This window comes from Erithacus rubecula (assembly GCF_903797595.1).
Source record: "Erithacus rubecula genome assembly, chromosome: 4".
In the NCBI taxonomy this organism is placed as follows: domain Eukaryota; kingdom Metazoa; phylum Chordata; class Aves; order Passeriformes; family Muscicapidae; genus Erithacus; species Erithacus rubecula.
This window is the reverse complement of record NC_136686.1, coordinates 7,799,050-7,824,421: the sequence shown is the minus strand read 5'-3', so window position 1 is coordinate 7,824,421 and position 25,372 is coordinate 7,799,050. Positions and strand designations below refer to the sequence as shown.

General features: G+C 46.4%; 1 protein-coding gene across 3 annotated transcripts; it reads right to left on the bottom strand.

Annotated features, from left to right (window-relative positions):
• Nucleotides 1–23,444, bottom strand: LOC306801085 (potassium voltage-gated channel subfamily A member 6-like). Of its 3 annotated transcripts, none has more exons than XR_013773972.1 (4): nt 17,184–17,620; nt 16,787–16,873; nt 15,100–15,269; nt 11,591–11,730 (listed from the first exon to the last, which is right to left on the bottom strand). XR_013773972.1 is itself a non-coding variant. In XM_079303788.1 (4 exons), exon 1 carries the CDS (start codon nt 23,310–23,312, stop codon nt 21,756–21,758), a length of 1,557 nt encoding a protein of 518 aa, XP_079159914.1. In that variant the 5' UTR covers nt 23,313–23,444; the 3' UTR covers nt 11,591–11,730; nt 15,100–15,269; nt 16,787–16,873; nt 20,966–21,755. The 3 variants fall into 3 exon arrangements, 2 of the variants coding, with proteins under 2 accessions (XP_079159913.1, XP_079159914.1); XM_079303788.1 differs by lacking the exon at nt 17,184–17,620 and adding an exon at nt 20,966–23,444; XM_079303787.1 differs by lacking the exons at nt 11,591–11,730; nt 15,100–15,269; nt 17,184–17,620 and adding exons at nt 1–1,682; nt 20,966–23,444.
• Nucleotides 23,445–25,372: the final 1,928 nt, after the last annotated feature.

Sequence of the window (25,372 nt, the reverse complement as noted above, 5' to 3'; positions counted from 1 at the left end):
AAGGACCCATGGCAGCTCTGGTCACTCATGGTCAGACACATGGTCCTGATACACAGATCAGGATAAAGGGCTCAGAGGATTCCCACAGCTGGCCTGCACTGAGAGCCAGAGCAGGTCCCTTGGGATTGTGGAGAGCCTTTTAGCTCCCAAGCGCTGCAGGCTCACACCCAGGACTGTTCAGAAGAGCTGCACCAGAAGCAGCCTCCCTCTGGCAGCTCAGGGTTTGTCTAAACCCAGTTCAGCAACCTGTGGGAGCTCCTCAGAGAGCCAGACCCTCAGCCAGCAGCCACAAGGATGTATTGCAGTCCCAGAGCTGCCAGATCAATGCTTTCTACCTCTCTTCTCTCACACACTGACACTGAAAAGTGCCAGACTGGCTAAAAGCCACTCAGGAAGATACAGAGGGTGTTCCTGATGAAGAATTATAGGGAAGCTGGATGCCCAGCATCCATCAAACTATCTTCTGAAAATTCCAGCTGTCACATTTAACTCCAATCTTCCTCTCAGGCTCTCCCTTTCCGGAATCAATTCTTCCTACCCCCCTCCCACTCTCCTGTGCAGACAGCTGGCAACACACACAAGCTGGTGCCACAAGGTCACAGAAATTGGGCTGCATGGCTGACCTTTGCTGCTGCCAAAGGGAGGGAATTCCAGGCCAAAGCACCCCTCTCTGCCCTTCACTTTAATTGGTTTTTCCATCACTTTCAGCATAGCACAGACTTGTGGAGCTTGAAAAGCAGCAGAAGTTTTTATCACAAATGTGCAATGGGAGAAGACTTCAGAGCATTTTCTGGGAGTTCCACGTGCAATTACATTACAACTGCAGAATTGTCTGGCTCTTGTGTCTCCTAAGTCACACAATAGACTACAAACTGTGCTATTTCAGTGAAATTCTCTACAACCACTGAAAATAAGTCACTAATTCCATTAGAGCAGGCAAAGGACTCACGTGTTCACAACTGACTGTACAGATGCTAAAGCTAGATGCTTTGTAGATGAATGAGAAACACCTCTGGTTTGTGCCCATCCCTCAGGTAGCAGATATTTGGCATGAACAGGATGAGTACTGCTTGCAGAGCTATATGAAACATCTACCTTTTAATCCAAGTTATGAAAGCACAGCTTTGAAAAGCACAGTAATCCAAGGCCAAGAAGCAGGCAGACAAATGGACAGACTTCAGCCACTTCTTTGATTTTCCTCGAGAGAACTCTCTGCTCTTTTAAGGGCTGACCTCATACATTTGCCAGGTCTGGATTCTCCACTTGAAAAAAGGCTTAAAAGGAAGTTCCAACAGCAGGCTCTTCTGGAGGTGTCCTGTGTCAATCTCCAGCTTCCCACAGGACTCAGTGCTCATCTGGGGCTTTTGAGGAACAGCTCATAAATCACTGCTATTCAGCCACTGGCAGTGGAATCTTGCTTTATTTAATTTTCCCAGAAAGAAGAGGCATTGGAGTCTTGTAGGGGATTCTTCCTGCTTTCTTCCTCCAGTCCCTGTTCACTTTTAGTTTCAGTTTCCTGGAACTAAGAGTGTTGACCCCTTCAAAAGCAACAGCAACAAGAAAACCACAGAAGGAAAACAGTTTCCTGACTAAAAAGATTGTACCCCCTGCATAGAGAGAAACTCCACCAACTTTACAGGAAGAAGATTCAAAAACCTCTTCTGCAACATCCACAATCCAGCCTAGAAAACAAAAACAAAAAGTGTTGTGTTAAAAAAAAAATGCACAAGAAATTGTGTCATTTTACATGGATCACAGTAAAGCGACAACAACCTAAGGGGTCATTTCTTCATGAGAATATTTGAAGGGGCTTAATTTGAAATCTGTTGTCAGCTGCAGCTGGCTAAAATGGAAAGTGCTAAATTTCTTTGCTTACCTTGATGCCAATTTTTCCTTGCAGCTCCTGGAAATTACACACGTGTCTTTTTGCATGAGATGAAAGATGTTTATTAGAAGGCTGCAGAGTTTGTTAGGATGCATTGCTCTTCAAGGACAGGGACACAAGGTCTGATTCTTATTGTAACTGGAACTTTGGGAATTCCCAGATCCATTTTCATGGCATCTAATTTTAGGTCCTTTAAAGACAGATCTGTAATGACAAGTTGGCTTATAGCCACTCCCTCTGTGCCAGGGGCAGGAAAGTCTATCAAACCAAACAAGGGAATTAAAAATTTTAATTTAATTTTATCTTTAAATTAGATTTGAAACAACTTATGAGACAGCAGAACAAAAAAAAGTTGGGTCTGCAAGAACTTTTCTTCCTTTAGGGACTTCTCCATTGTCACACTTTTGTGCAGTCCATTCCAGCTGCATCTGTGCTGGTGACTCATAAAACCTAAAGGGCTATTAATAAGTTATTAAAAGTATCAGCAGTCTTCCACAACAAAAGAAGGAGAAAGAAAAAATGACTGGAACAAATGAAGAACTGCAGCCCATGGGAAAGGCTCACACTGGGAAAGCTCCTGGAGGACTGACTCCCATGGGAGGGACCCCACACTGGACAAGAGGAAGAGTGTGAGGAGTCTTTAATGATATTTTCTGTCCCCAGTGCAGCTGAGGATGGAGAGTGGCTTTAACCCACCACAGATACGTGGACAGGATATGATCTTAAATCCATCATTTCAGGGCTCCTGAGTGCTAAACAAAACCAGATCCAGGTCCAGAGTTAATTGTGAGAGCAGGGCTAGTAATAAACTTAAAGAAGTTCAGCTTGTGCCTGCCAAAATGCTGAGCAGCTCAAGCCTTGCACTGCGAGGAGTTTGCACTATTTATGTTTTTACACAGCATTTTCTAGCACAGTTCCCATTCCCACTCAGTGCAGGGGTTTGAAAGCAGCTTATTCCACTTATTCCACTATGAAAACCATATCCTTTGCAGTCCCCCAGCTCCTGCTACTGCCTGGCAATGACTCAAGTAGCCAGAAAAAGAAAAAGAACAGGCTGTGAAAAGTGTGGCAGTGAGAAAGCCCTGGGCCAGAAGGTTGTTTGTCACATTGCCAAAGCCCAAAGGAGGAGAAAGAAGTGGGAGAAACATCAGAGATGGGAGAAGCCTATGAAGTGAACAAGATTTGTCATGAGCTCTGCCTAGGTTCTGAAAGGAGAAAATGTCACCAGCACAAAAAAAAAATATAAATATGCATCCTCACTAAATATAAAAAATTATAAATATAAATATAAATATAAATATAAATATAAATATAAATATAAATATAAATATAAATATAAACCAGCCCATTTGCATCTGCTCTTCAAAAAGTTTTCTAAGACAAAGAAAAGCCAGGTCTACCAACAGAATGCACAACTTGCTTGCTTTGAGTTCACACAATTATGAGCAATCTCTGCTCTCCAGGCTAAATATGTGCTGAACTTCAAAGCAAAATTCCCTCAGTGAGTTTTCTTTCATGTCAAGCTTTTTCCTGTGGATTTATATGTTGGAGAAGAGAGTTTTCACTCCAGGGATTACAGAGGATGAACAAATTGAGATGCTGAGGCCAGCTCACAGTTTTCAAGAGATTCAGAGCAGCAATAATTGAATCCCAGAGATTGTTTGGAGCTTGGTAAGGCAGAGACCCCATCAGACAATTCAGAAGCACAAAAATATATCTGCAGCAGCTGCATTAATTGAACCTGTTCAAATCCCTGGATTTCCCAGCAGAGTGAGCAATCACAGTGGTGTTTGGGCTGATTCTAGTTTTAGTTTTACACTTAGGAATATGACATGGATCTTCCCCAAAGGTAGTAGAGATGTTCCACTGGGAAAGAGGAGAGGATGAGACTCTAAATAGTCAATATTTGATTCCCTTTTATCCATCATGCATATTAAAAATAAAAATAAAAATTAAAAAAAACGCTTAGAAATTGTAAAATTTACTTTCTTAGAGTTTGTTCCTGGCCTGCAGGGAGAAGATTCCTGCTCTTTTATGGTTTGCAAATTTATTTAGGAAAACTCTCTGGCAGCACACTTGACTCCTCTTGAAGTGCTGAATGTTTAAGGTGTGTAATGTTATTTCCCTGTTTAAAGCAAGGGTTGTGCAAAAGAAATGGTCCCAGTAAATAAAAAGGTAATTAATTTTATAAACAGGATTTTGAGTTTAGCATGAAAAAATGTCCTGAATTGCCTGCAAATTGAAAAGCCCAGATCCAAATTTCTCTGGACAACCTTTCATCAGGTGTTCTAGAAACAAAGCATCTGCAGGGATCAACCACTGCAGCCTTAAGCAAACAGCCTCGGAAGTCTAACTCAGCTGTTTTATTCACTTACAGCAGAACAAACAATCATTCAACACTGCAAATATTGGGAAAAATCCAACCAGTGGTGGCCAGCAAACCTCACATTCTAAATCTGTGCACTAAGTCAGGGTTTAGCCAGCACAGCACAGCAGAGAGACACTGGCATGAAACCATCCTATATCAAATTTATGACAGTGCTGGAAAGCACCATCAAAATAATGATTACTTACACTGAGAAAGCAACAGGAAAGGTTTGGACTGGGCCAGAAGAGTAGCAGGAGGACCAAAGAAGATTTTTTCTATCTTTATAACTCTATAAATACAAAAGCCATAAAGCACCTAAAGGGAATTGGCATGAAGGCAAATGTGAAGCAGAAGAGAAACAAAATACCAAAGTACTCTTTGAGTATGACTTACTCATTACTCAGTTATTGCTTAGTTACTTTTAAATACTATTTAAAGTACAAAACTGAACCAAGCATTTCCCACGTGGTGAATGACATTGCATGCTCAGCTTGAAGTCTAAAGGGGCTAAGTTCCAGAAAGCAGAATGCAGACCTTGTACACAAAATCTACTACACTGCTGCTGTTTCCTACAAGGTGGACCTTATTTATGTGTAGAGGGTTGCAGGGGGTTAATTTTTGGCACCTGTTTCTATATCCCTTATTGTCCTTAATTTTGAGAGCCTGATACTGATGCCTTGATTCAAATTAAATAGCTCAACACTCCTCAGTGAAGATTTCTGAGACATGAAAAATTGGACTATGCTCTGGAATGGGATCTAAACTCATCTTTTCAACCCCATTCCAGACACCTACTACATTTATGAATTGAAAACATAGAATAACATTCCTGTTTAAAACCAAACTGCTGCTCCTGCAGGTGTTGGAATCCCCCTCAGTGGTGAGAGATGCAATCTCATTCAGGCTATACATGCAAGTAAGATCTACAGATAGAATCAACTTCCAAAGAGTCAACTGAGAATAATTTCAGGCTTTGAATGTCCCTGGATATGGCAAAAATGTAGGGAAAGTTATTTTGAGTGGATGTAACTCCACTGAAGCAAATTTTGCTCTTTCATTAGGACAGACCCCTGTGGCAGCCAGGCTATCACACTGAGGAGAGATAAGGGAGAGGTGATTGAGCAGACCAGCTCCAATGCATTTACAGTGCCCATCTTAAAGCAGAGAAGCAGAAAAGAGCAGTGGGACTGTGAAGTGAGCAGCTCTGATCCTAACATGATGAACTCCTTCCAGTGTTTCTCTGTAGCAAAGCACACATCAAATCAGCTGGAAAAACTAAGTGGAAAGATCCAGCACAGCCTCATGTGAGACTGGCTGTTTTAGTTTGACTGAGCAAATCAAAATATTCAGGGAAATTCCCAACACTGCAACATCCTTCCTCAAATTAAACCCCAGTTTAACCCCACACAGTGCTGGCCATATGCAGCTCACACTTCTCTCCCTGGGAGCCATCTGGGACTCCCTGGAGGAATCCTGACTTTACAGCACATGTTGTGTCTCATCCTGACATTAAAAGGACATTGTTGGGTTTAATTGTGCAAAGACTACACTGACTTGCTCCAGAAAATGCAGCATGTGGCAAGTCCCACATCCATTCCCTAAATCCAAACCAAGGCTAAGTGTTTATCCTCAGCTGCCACCAAAGCAGTTCCTTCAAAGCTAGCTCTGGAGACAAAAATACCACAGAAAATATTGAATTTCTCATGTAAAAGGAAATGGATTAGTAAATGCTGAGGCAGAGAGTGCTGCTTATTTGAGCAGAGTCTCATGGCTGGGCTGGTTTTGGCTGGGGCAGAGTTAATTTCCTTCCCAGGGGCAGTGTTTTGGGTTTGTGCTGAACATGGGGCTAATTCAGGGATGGTTTTGGCTGTGCTGACACAGACACAGCTGGTTTTCCTGCTGGCAGGGGGCAGGAGACAGAGCTGGGACAGGTGACCCAAGTGACCAAAGGGACATTCCAGACATTACAGCATCACCATCAGTGTGTAGATGGGGGGATGAAGATGGAAAGGGATGGATGTTCAGGGTGATGGTGTTTGTGATGTCACCTTTAAGTGTGTGCTCTCCTGGGGATGGCCAAGCCCTGGCAAGCAGGGAATTAATTCCTTATTTTGCTTTGCTAGCATGCACTGATCTTAATTCCCTATAAAACTGCCTTTATCCCAACCTGGGGGTTTTCCAGGTTTTACCCTTCCCATTCTGTCCCATATCCTGCTGGTGGAACTGAGGGGGCACCAGTGGGACCCTGCAGGTGTTCCTTGTCCCATTCCTCTCTGGCCCACAGGATGGCACTGCAACATCCCACAAACTCCTCCATCCTCTCAGTGCTGCTTCCTCACAGCAATAGCCAGGATTTATCCCAAAGCCACATTTTCCCCCCACTGAAATTCAAATTTCCTTTGAATTTTCAGGCTTTTTGGAATTCAGTAGAATTCCAAGAATCTCCCATGCCAGTGCTTGTCTTTGCCCAGAAATATCACCTTTCTGTTGGTATTTTACTGGAACAAACATCAGTGATCTTCCCCCCCAGAAAAGGGAAGCTACACACCAGCCCTCCAGAAAAACTCTTGGGTTTTGCTGCTGAGAAATTGCATTCAGTAAACCCTAATTAATTAACTAAGAGATTAGGGTGGAAGGGTCTGGAGAGTCAGTCCTGTGAGAAGCAGCTGAGGGAGCTGGGAAAGGGGCTCAGCCTGGAGAAAAGGAGGCTCAGGGAACCTTCTGGCTCTGCACAACTCCCTGACAGGAGGGGACAGCTGGGGGTTCAGGCTCTGCTCCCAGGGAACAGGGACAGGATGGGAGCAAACAGCCTCAAGCTGTGCCAGGGGAGGCTCAGGTTGGACACCAAGAGGAATTTTGTCATGGAAAGGGTGCTCAGGCACTGGAAGGGGCTGCTCAGGGAATGGGGTGGGATCTCCATCCCTGGAGGTGATTGGATGTGGCACTCAGTGCCATGGTCTGGTTACAACGTGGGGATCAGACAGCTGGACTTGATTATCTTGGGGGTCTTTCTCAACATTAATTACTCTCTGATTCCATGACCAGCTATTGCTTCCAACACACTTCAAAGCACTGTACAAAACCAGATTCACTTTGCAGTCTTGCTATTTGCCACACCACCATTTGCATTTTACTTAAGATCACTGCAAAAACCTCACAGTTTGGGGAGCCTATATCCAGCACACCTTCACATGCACGGACACACGTGGCACATCATCTCTTGTTCAACTGGTACAGCACCCACAGAGTTTCCCAGTCCTTTCCCATTTATGGGCCAAAGATGCAGCCAAACCACAGACATTAAAATTTGGGCTGGGCAGATTTCAAAGCCTTCATGTCAGTGCTGGAGGAGCCTGTGACACAGGGTTTAGGTTTTTCCCCTGGCTCACAAAGTATCCCTTCCAGAGCAATATTTTGGGAGAGCTGCAGAGTCAATGCGTTTAAATTAAAATTCAACAAGATATGCTTGTCCTTATTAAAATTTGTAGAAAGGACCACAAAGGTCAATGTTTTCAGCTTAAAGTGGTTGAGAAGATGAAGCAACCAAAGTTCTACTCAACTTGAATCCAACCTTTCTTATCAGCTTTAACCTCATTGCTAGTCCTCATTAAATCCTCATCTCTCTTCTCTTCACTGTTTTAAATGCCTTTTTGAAATATCCAAAGGGAACCAGCACACAAAATCCCACAAAACAAACCCTGAACATACCTTTCTCTTCCTTCTTCTTCCTCCACTATATATACTGACCCACAATGTCTGGAACATCTCTCTGCAGCAAAGACAGCATTTGCTGAGGACTACAGCCTCTCGGGACAGCAGAAGAGCCATGGTCCTGCTGCCTGCCCTGCTTCCAGCCAGCCCTGAGAAGCCAGGATGACAGCTGCTGTTGAGAAATGTGGGGAAGGGGCTTAGGGACAAGGAAATTCTTGCCATGATTGTGGCAGTGGCCACAGTCATCTCCACTCCTTACCTCTCCCCTCGTCCCAAGGGTCTCCAGGATTCCTCTGTGATCAAAACCAGCCATGGGAACACAAACAGCAAGTTCATGTCTCCTGTAGAGGAGGCTCAGGCACTGCCCAGGGAAGAAGTTGTGGCTCCTATTAGTGGAACCCCCTGGGCTCAGTCCCTGCCCGTGGCTCTGGTGCCATTGCTGGGCCCCTGGAGCAGAGCCTGGCCCTGCTCTGCCCCTCCCTGCACACAGGGACACCCAGGGCTCAGGGCCCCTCTCAGCTGGGGCTCCTCTCCAGCCTGGACAGCCCCAGCTCCCTCAGCCTTTCCCTGGCACAGATGCTCCAGGCCCTGAATCATCTCTGCAGCCTCTGCTGGCCCTGCTCCAGGAGCTCCCTGTCCCTGCTGTGCTGCTGATCCCAGAGCTGGACACAGCTCTCCAGATGTGCCTCCAGGGCTGGGCAGAGGGGCAGGAGCACTCCTGACCTGCTGGGGATGCCCTTCCTGATGCACCTCAGGACACCATTGACCTGCTGCTTGGAGCAAGAGGCAGGACTTTCAAATGCACTTGCTATAGCTCCAACTCTGTTTCACTAAAGTCATTAGAAAAAAAAAATCCAATGGTCATGGTGTGTTAAGCATTTTCTTAAGTGCCACCTTCTATCAAAGTTCTGGAAGTGTGAATTTATGATGTCTCCTGAGTGTCTGGCTGCTTAGTTAAGCATTTATACTCCCACTATAGTTGCCTGAAGACTCAGTAATGAGGTTTCCAATTATTGACAGAAAGCATAGAAAGGGATGTAGGGGACACAGGGAAATATTCAGAGAATCACTTGGGTTGGAAGGAATCCTAAAAATCATTTGGTTCCAGCCCCTGCCATGGGCAGGGACACCTTCCACTGTCCCAGGTTGCTCAGAGCCCCATCCAGCCTGGCCTGGGACACTGCCAGGGATGGGGCAGCCACAGCTGCTCTGGGCAACCTGTGCCAGGGCCTCAGCACCTCAAAGGGAACAATTCCTTCTCGCTAAAAAATTCTTAATGGCAGCAACATTACTGCAGTAAAGAGGATCAACATCCCGTTTTTCCTGTTTCCAGCTTTGAAAATAACAACACCCTTTACAGAATTTACAGCCATGTGAAATCAGGAATAGATCAGAGAAGCCCCTTGAAGATCTCAGAGTAAACAGCTGCCCCAGCTGCACATCCAGGTTCAATTCCCATCCCTGGAAGTTCAAGGCCAGGCTGGATGGGGCTCTGAACATCCTGGTCTAGTGGAATGTGTCCCTGCCCATGGAATATGATCTTTAAGGTCTCTTCCAACCCAAGACATTCTGTAACTCTATTTCTAATTTCCCAAGCCTGCCCCTCACACCACCTGCTTGGGATTCCCTGCAGGAAAAAAAAAAAAGGCCATTTGCATTATCTGAAGACAAATGAGTGTACCTAGAACTTTACCACTGATAAACACCCAACTGCATTAAGAAGAGAAAAATATTATTTCTCTTCCAGAGTCAGAGGAATTGAGGTAGAGGAAAAATGAAATTTTAGATTCATCCCAGATCCCAGCCCAGACTGTGCCTGTGAGCATCAGTCTGTCCACAGACCAGCTGTGGCACATCCAACAGTCAGATTTAAAAAAATATTCAAATAGGAATTTTAGTTACACTTCAAAACATTGAGTTTTTAAGATAAACAGGTCTTGCTTCCCAATGATATGTTAAATAGACCCAAAAAACCCCTAAATGATAAAAAACAGGCTTCTAAAGCACCCTGCACCATGCTGCCTAGTTGGCATCAGAAGAAAAATGTGCTGATGTATGAACACCAGCTGAGAATTTGGCTCTATTTGCCTGAAACCAAGTCTCTGTATCAGCAGGATTGTTAAAATATTTCAGCCACAAAAAAAAAAAAAGGAAAAAAAAAAGCTTCATGCATCATGATGGATAAAGACCTGGCAAGATTCCTCTCCAAAAACATAAGGTTTTTGTAAGTTACATGCATTGCTTGTAAGACTTCAGCACCTTAATGTGCTGTAGGACAGGAAGGAATTTGCAAGAGGATTCATCTGGGCCTTTTTACATATGCTTGCTTCTGAATCACCAATATATGACTAAATATAAACCATGAAGAGCTGTAATTGCTGTTCTATGTATCCTCATATCCCTCTGAAATACCATAAAGGAAGAAAAATCATTTAGGAGGATTAGTTGCTAACAATGCCAGTGAAAATCTGCACAAAAAACCCCAATCTTGCCAGATTCAAAGTGCAGATTTGACTGAAGTACCTGTCCCTCATCTTGGAGAGTTGACACAAACCTCTGCAAGAGATGGTGAACTCCTTCCATCTACAGCATATTTTTCTTTTGCTGTTTTAACACCTTGGTGCCTGAGGGGAATTCAGAGGGTAGAAGAGAAGAACTTGCTTCAATTCTCTTCTTCTGAATTAGCTGTGCAAAGTGATGTCAGCCTCTTATCTCCATGGAGTGAGCATTCCAGGAATTTTCAATTCACCTTGCAGTTAAGTCAGCTCTGGGCTTTGTCAGAAATATTTTTGCATGCTTTTAATTATCAGGCAGCCTGCAAGGGAAAGGAGAGTGGAAAACAAAGGGCCTGCTCTGAGTGTTTTGTGCCTGAGCCTGGAAAACAGGGATTTGGGTATTCCATGAGTCCACAGGGACAAACATTTTCCTGTGTATTTTTTCCTCCTCACTGCCCATTTGTTACCTGTCCAGAGGGAGGCGAGGTCCCCAGCTGTGCCTGACATTATCCAGGTGTCAGGAAGACATTCCTAAATAGTCTCTTAACTATAAAAAAAGCCCCACACCACCTTTTGATGCAATTACAAGCAGAAATGCCAGGGCCAGAAGTACCAGCGGGTGGCTTTTCTACACAGTTCCCATGATTGGGGATGGAGGATGGAGAGGAAAGCTGCATCAGCCTCCAGAACCCCTCCCAGCTGCAGCTGGCTTGATCAATATGTATTCAAACATCTTCTATGGGGATGCTGATTACTGGGTACTGTGCAAGGAACTCCCAGCTCATCTCCTCTGAAATCCCCTTAGCCAAGTGTTAGTGGCAGCTCACAGATCTGCACAGGTTTGGTTTTTGAAGAGCCAGGAAAAAAGTAAAGGGGGAGCTACAATCCCCTGCAGATAGCACCTTTTCCTTCCACTCTCAACTCACCCAGAAAATTTTAGTAACAAGTTTTTTGCAGTTTTTAAATTTTTTTTTTCTTATTACATAATTTTTGAGTAAAAAGCTGACCAGCTGAGTGGGAAACAGGAGGAGCTCACAATTCAGAATGATGTGTTCTGACAATTCAGACAGCACTGGAAAAGCAGCTTGGTCTCATCCAAAAAAACCTTCTCACCTGGGCAGGTGTTGCAGCTGCAGAAAAGAACAGCTGGCCTGGCTCAGCCATAGCCAAAGCCCTGGAACATCCCTTCTGTCACTGGGACCACATGCTGTGGTATCCATGACGTTTGGGCTGTCATTCCATCTCTTCTGGAGCATTGGAGTGTCACCTAACTGAATTCAAGGATTCATTGGAGATGACACTGGAGCCACACTGGCAATGAACAGGAACAACTAATGCCTACCACTACACTGCTTTAAAAAAAGTTTATTAAAAATAAATTCCTCTAAACTAAAATCCCCTCCCTTCCAAAACAAAGGAAATACAAACCTGAAATCCGTGTCACATATCTAATTTCAGATCAAAGTTAGAAAAAACAAAGAAATCCTCCCCCAAATAAATAAAAACAAATGAAAAAGACAAAATTTTGTATTTTACCCTGTTTACATGCATTTTTCTTAAAAAAAAAAAAAAGAAGGCAAAAAATTAGAGTATTAAGAAAGGAATTGTGCACATAACAAAATATTTCAAACATGCCTTTTTTAAAGAGTACCAAAATGAATTGAAATGAAACTTCTCTCACAAATATTGTTGACTTTGAGGAAGGGGACCCTTTTGAGTGAAATATATCCTAGAAAAATGTTTGCAGTCCACTGCTGAAAACTGTAGCAGATCATCAAATCCCAGACTAATGTGGCAGTGAATACTCTCCAAAAGGTTTTGGAAAGTCACCTCCAAGGACAGACTACAAAGATCAATTGCTTTGTCATAAGCATGAAAGGCTCTCTGCAGCTCTCAGAGGAATGTGCCAGACAGTGCTAATTCTGACACGCTAAAATACGAGAATAATTCAGAGCCTGAGAGCCACACTCTGCTAAGGGTCCCTTCCAGCTTGGGCTGCTCCATAATTCTGTGAGTAAACTGTGATCAGAAATAAATGCAACACCATGTTCATGGTTCAAATCAAGCTGGCCCTGCTCTTCCCATCGTGAGGAACCTGCTGTGAGCTCTGACCTCAGTCTGCTCCAGGCTGAACAGACCAAGTAACAGCAGCCACTCCTCATGTGGCTTCCCCTCCAGACCCTTCACCATCTTTCTACTCACAGGAGAAACGCAAAAGAGCAGAACTGGTTGGCCAAAACAGAGGTGGAAATGGCAAGACAATGGTTTCCTCACTGAAGTGAACAAAGAGCATCAACAAGCAGGAAAGCTCAAGGACAAAGTCTAAGGGCAGCTTCTTCCTGGCACTTCTGTAACACTGGGCTGGCTGAATGGATGAAGCTCCCACCTCAGTCAATATTTTTTTCTGCCTCCTGAGCTTAAGGGAAGCTCCACAAGGGGAAACGATTTGAGAGAGGTAAGAGAGGAAATTTACCACAAGAGCAGTTAAGCATTAGAACAGACTGCCCAAGGAAGTGTTGGAGTCACCAGCCCTGGAACTATTCAAAGAATGAGTGGACACAGCACTTCATCATATGGTTTACTGGGCATTGTGATACTCCACTGAAGGCTTGACTTGATAATCGTGATTTTCCAACCTTAATGATTCTGTGAGCAGCAGTTGTTGAAGACCATGCAACATTTCTGCAACAAACCACAGAATCACAGACTGGTTTGGGTTGGAAAGGATCCTAAAGATCACCTCATTCCAACCCTCCTGCCAGAGGGACAGGAACACCTTCCATCAGAGCAGGTGTCTCAATTCAGATCATCTAACTGAGCTGTAGCAGAGCTGCTGCAAGGCTTTCCCCAACATTAGATGCAATGCACCATTCCACTGATTCCAGGGAGCTCAGGGCAGTGAGGAATAACCACAGATTCCAGGAAGGAGGAAGGTCAGCAAAGAACTGGAGGGAGAAAAGACTGGACAAGGTGAGCAGCCATTCCAGGCTGAAGGGAAGAACAGTGAACAGAATTTGGTGGGTTTTTTAAAGGGTGTGAATTTACTCTCTGCCTCCTGACCAGCTCCTGGAGGGATATGGTATCTCCTGAACCATTCTATCCCACTCCTAGGACTTCCTTCTCTCTCCTCAGTCCCACAGAGAAAAAAAAAAAAACCTCCCAAGACTCACAGTTCCTCTCCTAGCTCTCCTTCCTACCCACAAGCCCCAAGTATTTAATATTAAAACCACCAGAATTTGGTGTTTTGTAGGTAAATGTGCAGTATGGCAAACGATCTGGAGACACAATAAATGTGGGAAGGTCTTACAATTTCTCATATTTTTCCTCTCTTTTGGTTATTTTGCCCCCAGTACTTTCCTAACTACAGGTCTTGTCAGTCTTTTGCTGGCGCAGAAAAGTCAGGCTCTTCCAGCTTCCACTGGCAAAGCACTTTCCATCCACCATTCTTGATCTTCTTCTGTGCATCCTGCCTGACCAAATTTAGGTCACCAACAATGCACACAGCATTCCAGATGAGGCCTTGCAGAATTGACATTTCCCAGGTGTTACTGAATGTGTTTGCCCTGAGGTTTTCCAAGACTTGCACCTGGATTTTTACGGCTGCATTACTCTGGTGGCTCAGTTAGTGGCACTGGTACCCTGGCTGAGTGAAGGACAGGGAAGCTGCTGGAGCCAGGGGACACCAAAGGATCAGAGGGATGGAGCAGCTCTGCTGGGAGAAAAGGCTGAGAGAATTGGGATTGTTCAGATGGAGAGGAGAAGCTTTGGAATGACCTCACTGTGGCCTAAAGGGAGCCACAGGAAAGATGGAGAGAGACTCTTGACAAGGGCCTGGAGTGACAGGACTAGGGCAATGGCTTCACACTGACAGAGAGCAGGGTTAGATTGGATATTGGGAAGGAATTGTTCCCTTGAGGGTGCTGAGGCCCTGGCACAGGTTTCCTAGAAAAGCTCTGGCTGCCCCATCTTTGAAGATATTCAAGACCAGACTGGATGGGGCTCTGAGCAATCAAGGTGTCCCTTGGGGGTTGGAATGAGATGGTCTTTAAGGTCCCTTCTAACCCTGCCCATTCCATGATTCCACAACTATTCCATCTATTCACCCTCATCTGTCCCATCTCCAGTGCTATTTTCCCTTACAGCAAACTGATGATTTTACACCAAACTTTCTGCCCAAGTTTCAGGGAAGGCAGGACTGAGCTCAGAAGAGTTAGAGCAGGAAAGCCCCATTTTTTTCAACCTAGTACTCTCTGTAAATGGAGGCTTTGAAACCAGCAGGTGTAGAGCCAACCTACCAGGACTGCAATGATTTTCACATAGCCCTATCAGCAAAAAAATGTAGGAGGTGCAGAGCTTGTCTCCACATCTACCTCTGCCACCCTTCTGTTGTTCTATTATTTAAGAACTGCAACTACATTTCTTCAGGTTGAAAAACTCTGTCTCCTTGGGAAACATATGCAGGCAAGAGGAAGCCAAGATGGAGAGTGGTCAGGAATCCCGAGCTCCACCGAGCATGAGGAATTTGGTGGCCATGCCTGCCCCAGGCCAGCCTGGCTCCTGCTCCAGCCAGGCATGTGAGTGGGAGTGTCAAGGACACAAAAATGCCAAGCACAGCACAGCAGACAGGCACTCACCCTCACCTTATGGTGTGGCAGTGGCACACCTTCCCCAGAGCTCCAGAGCAGAGAGGCAGACAAAGGGACTGTGGTCCAATTCTGCTTTCACCAGGGATAAATTTGGAGTCACTTCACTGACGTCAGTGGAGTTATTCCAGAATTGCACCAGTGTAAAAGAGGGCAGCATCTGCTTTCTGAAAATGGATGCCATCAAGCTAATTGAAAACAACAGATGCATCAAGGAGCAGCAAGAAGGAATGGTAATGTTCCAGTTTTCTTGTAAAATACCATGTAATTTCCCTCCAGAGAATGTAAGAGAATAAACCAATATGTACTCTAAAAGCTAAACCTTTTTTTGCTGTAAAATTGTATACAACCTTTTAGGTGAATGGACCAACGTGCACCTATAACATCCTAAAGAGATCCAGCCTGGTGGTGTGCACTTACAGCCCTCTTCTTGGGCCCGATTCTTCTCTCACACTCATTTAAATCAGGAGTCATATCATCCACAATCCTAAGGAAACATTTATCTAACCTTGGGTAGAGAACATAATTGAGGCCCCTCATTTTGTTAAACAAACAGTGGCTAGATTTGGTAATTAAGTCAATAAGTTTGTGACTTACGGCACTTTTAGACTAAGGGTGTTCCAAAATTTTATACCACTGAATAAATATCTTCATATTAATTTAGTGAACATGAAGGCAAAAAGGACTTGCTGAATTTTCAATTATATTTTGTGTGAAGACAAAAATTTCTCGTAATTCTTATCTCCAGTGAATAGTTAACACAGCATCAGTATTTATGGTGAACACAGAAATTGATGAGCACTTTCCCTCCTACAAATCCTTTCTTTCCTTTGACTAAGAAGTTTTAGACAGCAAAGCTCAATTATTTCTTTGGCCCTCTCTTATTAATTGGCACTACAGACAACCTGGATGTTTCCAGTGGTGAGGGCTCATCAGTGAATGTTGTAGGACCATAAAACCCACACTGACCCCAGCTATGAGTTTCCCAAAATGTAAAGCCATGTCACGATATTCAAACTCCTTGTGCCAGCCAACAAGCCCCAGAGAGACTTCCCTGGAGCAAGGGAAAACCCACCCAAAGAGGAAAAAGTACATGGAATTAACATGTACTAACAGCATATGCTGCACTGTCAATTAGCACAGTCTCTGTCTGCTTCCCCCAAAAACATTTTTCTGGATTTACCTCCCTGGGGAGGGTCTTGTGTTGTGTAGGACCCCAGCCTGAGCAAGAAGAGCTCCCTGAGCCTGGCAGGCAGTTTCCTCAGCCACGGTCTTTGGTGGCAGCTAAGGACACACAGCACCCCCCGACTCCTTTCATCAGGGGATTAAGCTTTTCATCCTGCCAACACCTGCTCCCCTCCTTATGCCTACAGCAGGTGCCTGCAATTCAGACATTCTCCTGCAAACCTGCTGATAACATGGCTGCAAATGTCCTCAGAAGGGGATCTGTCTCCAGTGCAAGCTTCAAAGAGCAAGGATGGAGGCTCAAGGCTGTACTTTTGACAAACAGAGCTATCTTGTGCTCGCAGGGCTGCATGGAGGGCAGCACCTTCCAATTCCCTGTGAATCTGTCCACATCTTTCCCAACCACAGAGAAATAAATGCATGAAATGCTGATGCTCTTAATTTCTGTTGATATGAACTTAAAGTTAAGCTTAGCTCTACTGAGTTTGGTAGGACTTACTTGGACTTGAGTCAGATGAGAGCTTTTGGGAAAGCTGTGGTTGACTCCTGCTGTGATCTGCAGATCTTTCCCTGATGTAAACAGGACCTCAAGAAAAGAACAAACAAAAACAAGCAGTTTAGCAAGTACATATGCTTGGATTTGATGCAGAATATTGAAGTTGGAGCCCGATATAATATAATCCAAGGTAGTTGTACTAAAAGGAGTTTTGCCAGCTTGAATCAGCAGATGGTGAGGATCTGGCTCATACTACATTTCTGTAGTTTATAATTACCTTTCTTTCTTCACCTAGAACCAGATTCTCCCTTTAGGCTGCAAATCTTAATTAGGAAATCCTTCCTTATTAATTTCAAGAAACTCTTGGTCGTTAATTTCCCAGAACAAGAAGAAACCTTACCTATTTCTGCAATAGCAGCAGATGCTGGAGCTGTTTGTTCCTTTGCTTTTAGGGCTGTTGCTCCTTCCATCACCGTGTGGAAGACACTTCAGTCCTTACCCTGTCTCTTGCTGCCCTGAATTTTCTTTACACTCTTCTTTATCCCATAGGGACCTCTGAATGAGAGGACCCAGGAGAGAAACCAAGTCCAGTCACCTTCACCCCCACGGCTGCTATGGCAGTGAATTTTTATCCATGAAAGCTGGATCAAAAGGCCCAAACAGAAAATTACTCAAAAATCCCAAATTTTCCAAGAAGGAGCAGAACAGGAATTTCATCTTGGAGGTGAGAGCAGGAATCCACCAGTAAAACACCACAGAACAGGTCATCACACCTTTCATGCTTCCAGTCTTTTGTGTGGATTAAAAATTGGTGTCCTCAGCAAAATTCTCCCTTTCCTTCCTTTCTTCCCCACCTCCAAGGAGATGATTTCTGCACCTTTGGTGCAAAACATCCCATGGGAAAATTATCAGCGGAACAAACCATCACAAACCAGCCACAGGATCTGTAAGGAGCAATAGTCTCTTCCACTGCAAAACCATTTCCTAGTGAGATTGCTGCAAGGGGAATTTCTGGGTCTGTAATGCAATGCTTTAGCTTGTATTCCTTTGTCACCAGGCACCTGGATGACTTCACATTCACAGGCTGGCTGCCCCTCAGCTCCCTGGCTGAGTGCTCAGATTGCCCTTCACACGCTCTCCAGCTCTCTGTGTGCAAGGATGGACAGACAAAAAACCTCTTCCTACCCCCAGGTTTGCACTTCCTGCTTTCAAAGGCTGGAGACTGCCCCCCTGCAGCTGTACACAATACAAGGAGATGGGATCAGCTCCAGCAAGCAAAGAAAACATCTGTAAAGATAAAGTGCTGATGTGTGAACACAAAACATCCAGCGAGTGCTTTCGCTTGTAGCCACAGTCACAGCACAGAGATAAACAGTCCGGGAGGTTGTTATGGAAACAGTCCCTGGAGGTGCCTCCTTGGCTTCACAGGGATGTGCTCTACCTTCAGAAGAAACAGATCTGCATTTAGAGCAGGGAGTGCCAAGGGCTGAGAACGTGAGGGCAGGTTTTTGAAAGCATCTCTGTGATTCGGCAGCACCAGACCCCTGGTGAGATCAATGGCCCCGGTGCCACTGTGTCATTTCAGTCATGTGAAAACAAAATGAATCTGAAGGCTCCTTAAAATATGTCAATTCCACAAGTTCTGTAAGCATTACTGATGACTCTGGGATTTCACTGCTTTTCAGGAGGTGCTTAGAGAAAGATTTACATGAGTCCCAAGATTACAATTTCCACGCTTCTGTTGGCGCTCTGCATTTCTCTTAGAGCCAACACAGAAAACCCAGGGAGCAAACACCATTCCTGCTTTACACATTTTCATGTGCTCTTCCTTTTCAGAACTGACAAATGTGGCTCACAAGAACTGCACAGAGCTGCCTTGCTCACCACAGAATTCCTTGGCACCTTGGGTATGATCTGCAGGCAGGAGACTCCAAAACCCACTAGAAACTCTCTGCTGGATTCCACCTAGAAATTCACTGATAGGTCCTACCTGGGAACTCACTGCTGGATCCCACCCAAGGCAGGACACCCCTTTCTAAGAGGATCTGTGTAAGACATGCTGGGACAGTACTGTCAGTGATCTGCCTCACACCTCTTTCTCCTGCTGGACTCCCAGTGCCCAGCTGTGTGTCCTGCTGGTCAGCAGAACAACCTGTTCTGGGCAGGGAGAGCTCCTGCCTGGCAGGGCCAGCAGGGTCAGGCCCAGGGGGAGACAGGGGCACAGGAATTTTCTGACGTAGGCTCAGTGTGTCTCATGACTCCTCCTGAACTTGTGTTCAACCTGAGTTTTTTATATCTTACTTTGGGGGAGCTTTTACCAGCTGATAGACTCAGACATAAAATATCCCCAAACATGGGCATTCTGCTGGGAGAGGGCAGCAGCCTCAAAACATCCCTCTTAAATAGCAGCTTCTTTTGCTAGTTTCTAGCAACACAAAATTTGAAGAACAGTCCCTCTCTTGGCCTCACAGTAAAGATTTCATTAAGGTGACCCCAAAACATAACTAAGAACACCACCAAGACTAAGATACACCAGGAACTGGACAACTTTTGCACAAAATCAGCAGAGATGCCACCATGCCCCTAAGTTCCACTTATTCACCAGGACAATTTACCCACCAGCTGATTACATGCACCAAGGGATGCAGAATGGCTCCCAAGGCTTGGATATTCACAAAATTTTGCTTTCCCATGAAGCAAAGAGAAATTAGGCTTTATTCAGGCAAACCCCTCTGAGCTATGAGTTCTCACCACATCAAACTTGTCTCCCAGACTGAGACAGACGGCTGAGAATTCTCCTAATGATTTCAGCAAGAGAGAGAGCAGAGGTTTGAATATAATGGTTGTGTGCTGACCCCAAGGGAGATCTCTGCACACTGAAAACATTTGAGAAGGCAACAGGACTCTTGAGAAATGGAGTAATCAGGAGTTGCACAAACAAATTTTACCATAGGAACAGGGCCAGGATGGAGAGAGAACACAGTAAAAGCACTCTAGGTATGGAGCCATATCTCAAAACAATTGAAAACAGGAAGGGTAATGAAGATGCAAACAAATCCCACCTCATAATTAAGTTCTATGGCCAGTTTTGACTGTATTAAAGGATAGGGTTCTGAGCAACCTGGTCTAGTGGAAGGTGTCCCCCTTTGGAAAGAGATGACCTTTAAGGTCTCTTCCAACCCAGGTCATTCTATGATTCTATGATATGCCTTTAGCATTCTGAATCGTATGGCTGAAAGCACAATATATATACAAAATCTATTCTCTGTATTTTTGCACCTTGGCATTAGGTCTGGTTTATGCATTTCATGTGTCCCATGCAATATGTAGTACATTCCAAAATGCATCTCATACAGTATGATGCAAGGCATTAATGGCTGCCTTTGCTTTCGTACACATGCAGACGTGTGAATGCAGAATAAACACTTAGAATTAAAACAAAAAGGATTTTTCCTTGCAGGAAAATCTGCCAGTGGAAATCTGAAAGCATCCATTTCCCTTTCTCACCTGCTGGCAGAAACATTTGAAGCATTTTTAAAGTTAGGTGTAAGGCAGAGCTGACTGAAACAAATGAAATTATTTGGAAGCAGAATGTGTATTTGAAGATAGAAATCTCTGGTCCCTTGGCAAGCCCGGTGCTGCAGGCCAAGCTGTGCATATTTTGCTTGGCTGGCACAAATTGCTCTCATAAAACCAAGTTCAAAAACACTGCTGTCCCTCCTATCCATAAAATACCAGGAACTGGCTAAGCCAGCAATACAGCAAAAGCATCTCTTCGGGGCTTGCTGTTTCTCCCCTCGTTCTAAGGATGCTGCTGGCTTTGTGCAGACAGCTTAGGGAAGTTTGTATCTGTGCCAGTCTCAGCTTCAAAGGTTGACACACTCACCCTGGGGCACTTTATGCCTGTGACTTGCTAAAGCAGCATGATCCTCACACAGCACAGGTGCAGAGCTGTCTGTGGTCAGGATTCTTCTGCCACGTCAACAGAACGCCAACATGCAAACTTCCCTCAGCTACACAAATCGCAGCTCAATTAAAAAAAGCAGCAGAGTCAACTGCTCTCACATGCCTGAATACAGAGCTGGGTGTCTGGAGCACATCTCATTAAATGCTATTGTGTGAAGATGAACTCTGCAGATAACAAACGAATTTACTCAAAACACGCCTTGCATCAGAAAGCACCACTATGAAGGTTAAGTTGGTACTATAAAAGCCAATTAACATCAGGGCACTGGCATAAATAAGGCTGAGATAAGCTCAAAACACAGAGAATCTTCACCAAGCCTGTTGACTGCTTAAAGCCTGTTTTTGATACATGATGCATGGTCACAAGTAACAAAGAGCTTTTAGATCTATGCACCTTTTTTCTTTTTTTTTTTTGAAACACAAACCAGGAGGATCTTTTAGCATGCCAAGGGTTGCAAAGAACGCAGGCATCTGCTTGCTGGCTTTCCCCTACAACTGCAGAGCTCCCTGTGATCCTGGCTGCAGCGTTTCCATTATTCAAAGGCAATGGCATGGCAGGCGTGACTGATCCCAGCCAAGGGCACTGCGCTGGCACAGGGGCTGAGAGCACAGCTCCAACCAGATGTTTGTAGCCCCTTTAACTGTTTACTCTGCTGAATGCTTCTGCTGAAGTAGTGGCAAGGGCTTCTCTGCTGGTGGAGTAACAAGACTTGGTTTCGGAGCAAATGTTGGATTAAAGCAGTCACCAAAAGCAGAGAAAGAAATGCACAAGGGAGTGGGGATGACAGCTAGCACTCCATGGAATAAAGCAAGAACATTTCTGGCTGCACATAGTAATGAGAAACAGCAAATCAGGCCAGAAGAGCCCATTATCACAATCATTCTGTTTATGGTATCACAATTCACAGTCTGGCATGTAAATGCTGAACAGATCCAGCTGCTTGTAGGAAGACAACTGTAACAGCAGCTTGCAGCTCCGTGTCTGGACCCAGGACAACAAAACCCATCACACCTCTGTCAGCATTTTCTTCTCTTTATATCCCTGGTTATTGGGAGGAATGAAGTTGGAATATTTCATGGACTCCAGGTCTTCTGCTTCCAGGAATTCAGATTTGCTGAGGGACTGATTACTGTCCCCCTTCTTGGGCTCAGAGAAGGGTGACTGTTGCTGGCCACAGGTGACGTGGGTGTACTGGCACTGCTCTTCGTGGTCAGTCTCTCGGTGGTAGAAGTAGTTGAAGTTGGACACGATGACAGGGACAGGCAGGGCAATGGTGAGCACACCAGCGATGGCACACAGAGAGCCCACAATCTTGCCACCAATGGTCATGGGATACATGTCCCCATAGCCCACGGTGGTCATGGACACCACTGCCCACCAGAAAGCATCAGGGATGCTGGTGAACAGCGAGTCAGGGTCATCAGTCTCTGCAAAGTAGACAGCACTGGAGAAGAGGATCACGCCGATGAAGAGGAAGAAGATGAGGAGGCCCAGCTCCCTCATGCTGGCCTGGAGAGTCTTCCCTAAAATCTGCAGCCCCTTGGAATGCCTGGAGAGCTTGAAGATCCTGAAGACCCTGACCAGGCGGATGACTCTGAGGATGGCCAGGGACATGGCTTGCTGCTGGCCCCCATTGTTGCTGCTGCTCCCGGGCTGCTGCTTCTGCTGCTGCTGCTGGGCCAGCTCGGTGCCCAGGGTGATGAAGTAGGGGATAATGGCCACGATGTCGATGATGTTCATGATGTTGCGGGAGAACTCGGGCTTGCTGGGGCAGGCGAAGAAGCGCACGAGGAGCTCGAAGGAGAACCAGATGATGCACAGGGTCTCGATGAGGAAGAAGGGGTCTGTGAAGAACAGGCCGGAGCCGGCGGCGGGACGCAGGGGCGGGGGGGTCCCGCTCGGCGGCGGCAGCGGCGGCAGCAGCAGCACCTCGTCCCCCAGCGGCGCAGCCTCCCCGAAACCGGACTGGGGACCCTTGGGCTCCTGGCGGAACTCGGGCAGGGTCTCCAGGCAGAAGATGACGATGGAGATGAGGATGACCAGCACGGAGACGATGGCGATAGCCCGGGCCGGCCCGGAGCTCTCGGGGTACTCAAAGAGCAGCCAGACCTGGCGCTGGAAGTGATGCTGGGGCAGGGGCTTCTCCTCCTCTTGGATGAAGCCCTCGTCCTCCCGGAAGGTCTCGATAGCCTCCTGGCCGAGCTGGTAGAAGCGGATCTCCTCCAGGAAGATATCGAGGGGCACATGGACCGGCCGACGGAGCCTTCCCCCGGACTGGTAGTAATAGAGGATGGCGTCGAAGCTGGGCCGGTTGCGGTCGAAGAAGTACTCGTTGCGGAGCGGGTCGAAGTAGCGCACCCGGCGGCTGGGGTCGCCCAGCAGAGTGTCGGGGAAGATGGAGAGGGTCCGCAGCTGCGTCTCGAAGCGCAGCCCCGAGATGTTGATCACCAGGCGCTCGCTGCTGCAGCAGCTGCCGCCGCTCCGCTCCTCGCCCGGCGCCTCCGCCTCCGCCTCGCCGCCCGCCCGCGGGGCCGCCAGCGCCAGCGGCTCCTCCGCCCGCATCGCGCCCGCTCTGCCCTTTCTTCCTTCCTTCCTTCCCCGGCCGCCCTTCACTGCCCCACCGCCTCGCCCCGCTCGCCTTCAGCGCCCGCCGCCCGCCGCCATCCGCCTGTTGCGCCTCGCTGCTCGGTGCGGGGCTCCTCCTCCGGCCGGGGCTCGGGGCACCGCGCTGCTGCTGCTGCTCCTGCTGCTCCTTCTGCTGCTGCACACACACACACACAGACACGCGGGGGAGGGAGGTGCAGCAGCACACACGCACGGTGTCACACACGCACGGTGTCACACACGCACGGTGTCACACGCGGGGACAGGGACACACGCAGGAGACTCGGAGACACAGACGCGCACGCCGCGCCAGCGCTGACACGCTCAGCTCCAGACGGATGCGCGCACCCGCCGACGGGGGATGATCGCCCCACCTCTCCCCCCGCCCGGCAGGACGCAGCAGCCCCAGCCCAGGCTTTGGGAACGAGACCCCCGAGGGAAAGGCGCTGGGGGTCGGCTCTCCGGCCAGGAGCTCGGCTGCAGCTGGTCCAAAGGGCGGCACCCTTGATTCGCCCACCTCTCCCCGCTGGAATGCTGCCCTTGTCCCTTCAGGCAACGCCCCGGTGCTGTTCCTGTCCCGACCCCGCTGCTGTTCCTGTCCCCGCCGCAGGCTGGGGTTGACCTTGAGGCAGTCACTCCGTGCCTGTGGCTCGCGGACCTCCATTTATAAATGTCATTGCCATGATGCAAGCACGCCGGTGGCACATCGGTCCATCCGCAGATGGAGAGAACCTGTCACGGTAAACAGTGCAACAGGGGAAAGGCACAGGTAAATGCAGTTTCTCTCCTCATTTTGGGGTGGATCAAGTTTGCCTCTTTTCCCACGTATCAAACACGTGAGCTTGCTATATTTTTTCATTTTGGTCCATCACCACACAGTCATCACTAAAATCTCCCCAAAATCACTATCTGCATTTTACAAGCAATCAGACTACCAGCTATTTTGGCTTTAGAAACCTGTGGCTTGCCTCATCTCTGTCACGCTCGGCATTTGAAAACGGACACGACACTGTAATTTCTCCTGAAACAACCCGAAAATGGGGCTAACAGGTGACTCTGCTTCCATCCTTCCCAGGACAAAAGTCTCTTTCCCTTGAAAGCCCTTTGTCGGTGTTAAATGTTATTAACCAGGCTTTTATCATCGCAGCATCTGATGCCTTTGCTGGCTGCAAGCCATGTGCTTAGCCTACACCATCTCTTAGCAGCACGGATCTAGAGGAAAACATTCCCCTTTTTACCTCTCCCTCCTCCCAGTCCCTCCTAAGTAGCTGGCAATTCCTGGTTCAGGCTCTGGACATTTTGACCAGCTGACTGTGACTGCTTTCTCTGGCTCTGTTCTCAGGTAGGAGGTGAATATTATTTAAATGCCACTTAATCCCCTTTCCTTTCTTAATCATTAGCATTGAAGACGGCTGTTGCAAAATAAAGCATGTATTTTCATTTATGGGGAGATGGCTGTCACACGAGGAAGCATATTTTTATTTCATATTATGCATAATTGCCAGATGAAAAAAACTTTCCTGGAGTATATACCTATTCTTTAAAACAAAAATAAAAATAAAAATAAAAATAAAAGGAATCGATGTTTGCCTTTGTAATAGTAAAATGCTTCTTGCCGAAATTTCTTTTTCAATTATTACAATGAATTATTCATTCCCGGGATTATTTGAATCATAATTATGATTTATTCATTCGCAGGGTTAACTGTTGATAAGTCCTTTCAGAACAGCTTTCGGGAGGGAAGGGAAAGCTTCCGACCTTTCTGAGAGGACGCATGTCAAACCCTGTGCCGGGTTTGAAGGAGCCAGCTTCAGTCAGCAGGGCAGAGTGGAGCTCCGGCACGTTTTGTCAGGACCATTTTCCAGCTCAAATTCCATTTTCCATGGAATTGACATTCCACGCTGCCATAGCTCCGCGCTTGCCGTTACCTGGGCGAGCAGCGCTCCAGGCATCCCTGCATCCCATCGCACCCCTTCCCACCCTGCTGCCACAGCCCAGCTCCGAGCAGGCACCCGGGC

Excerpts from the sequence above, each read along its gene's own strand:
- LOC306801085 (XM_079303787.1), bottom strand. The coding sequence starts at position 23,312 with ATGCGGGCGGAGGAGCCGCTGGCGCTGGCGGCCCCGCGGGCGGGCGGC.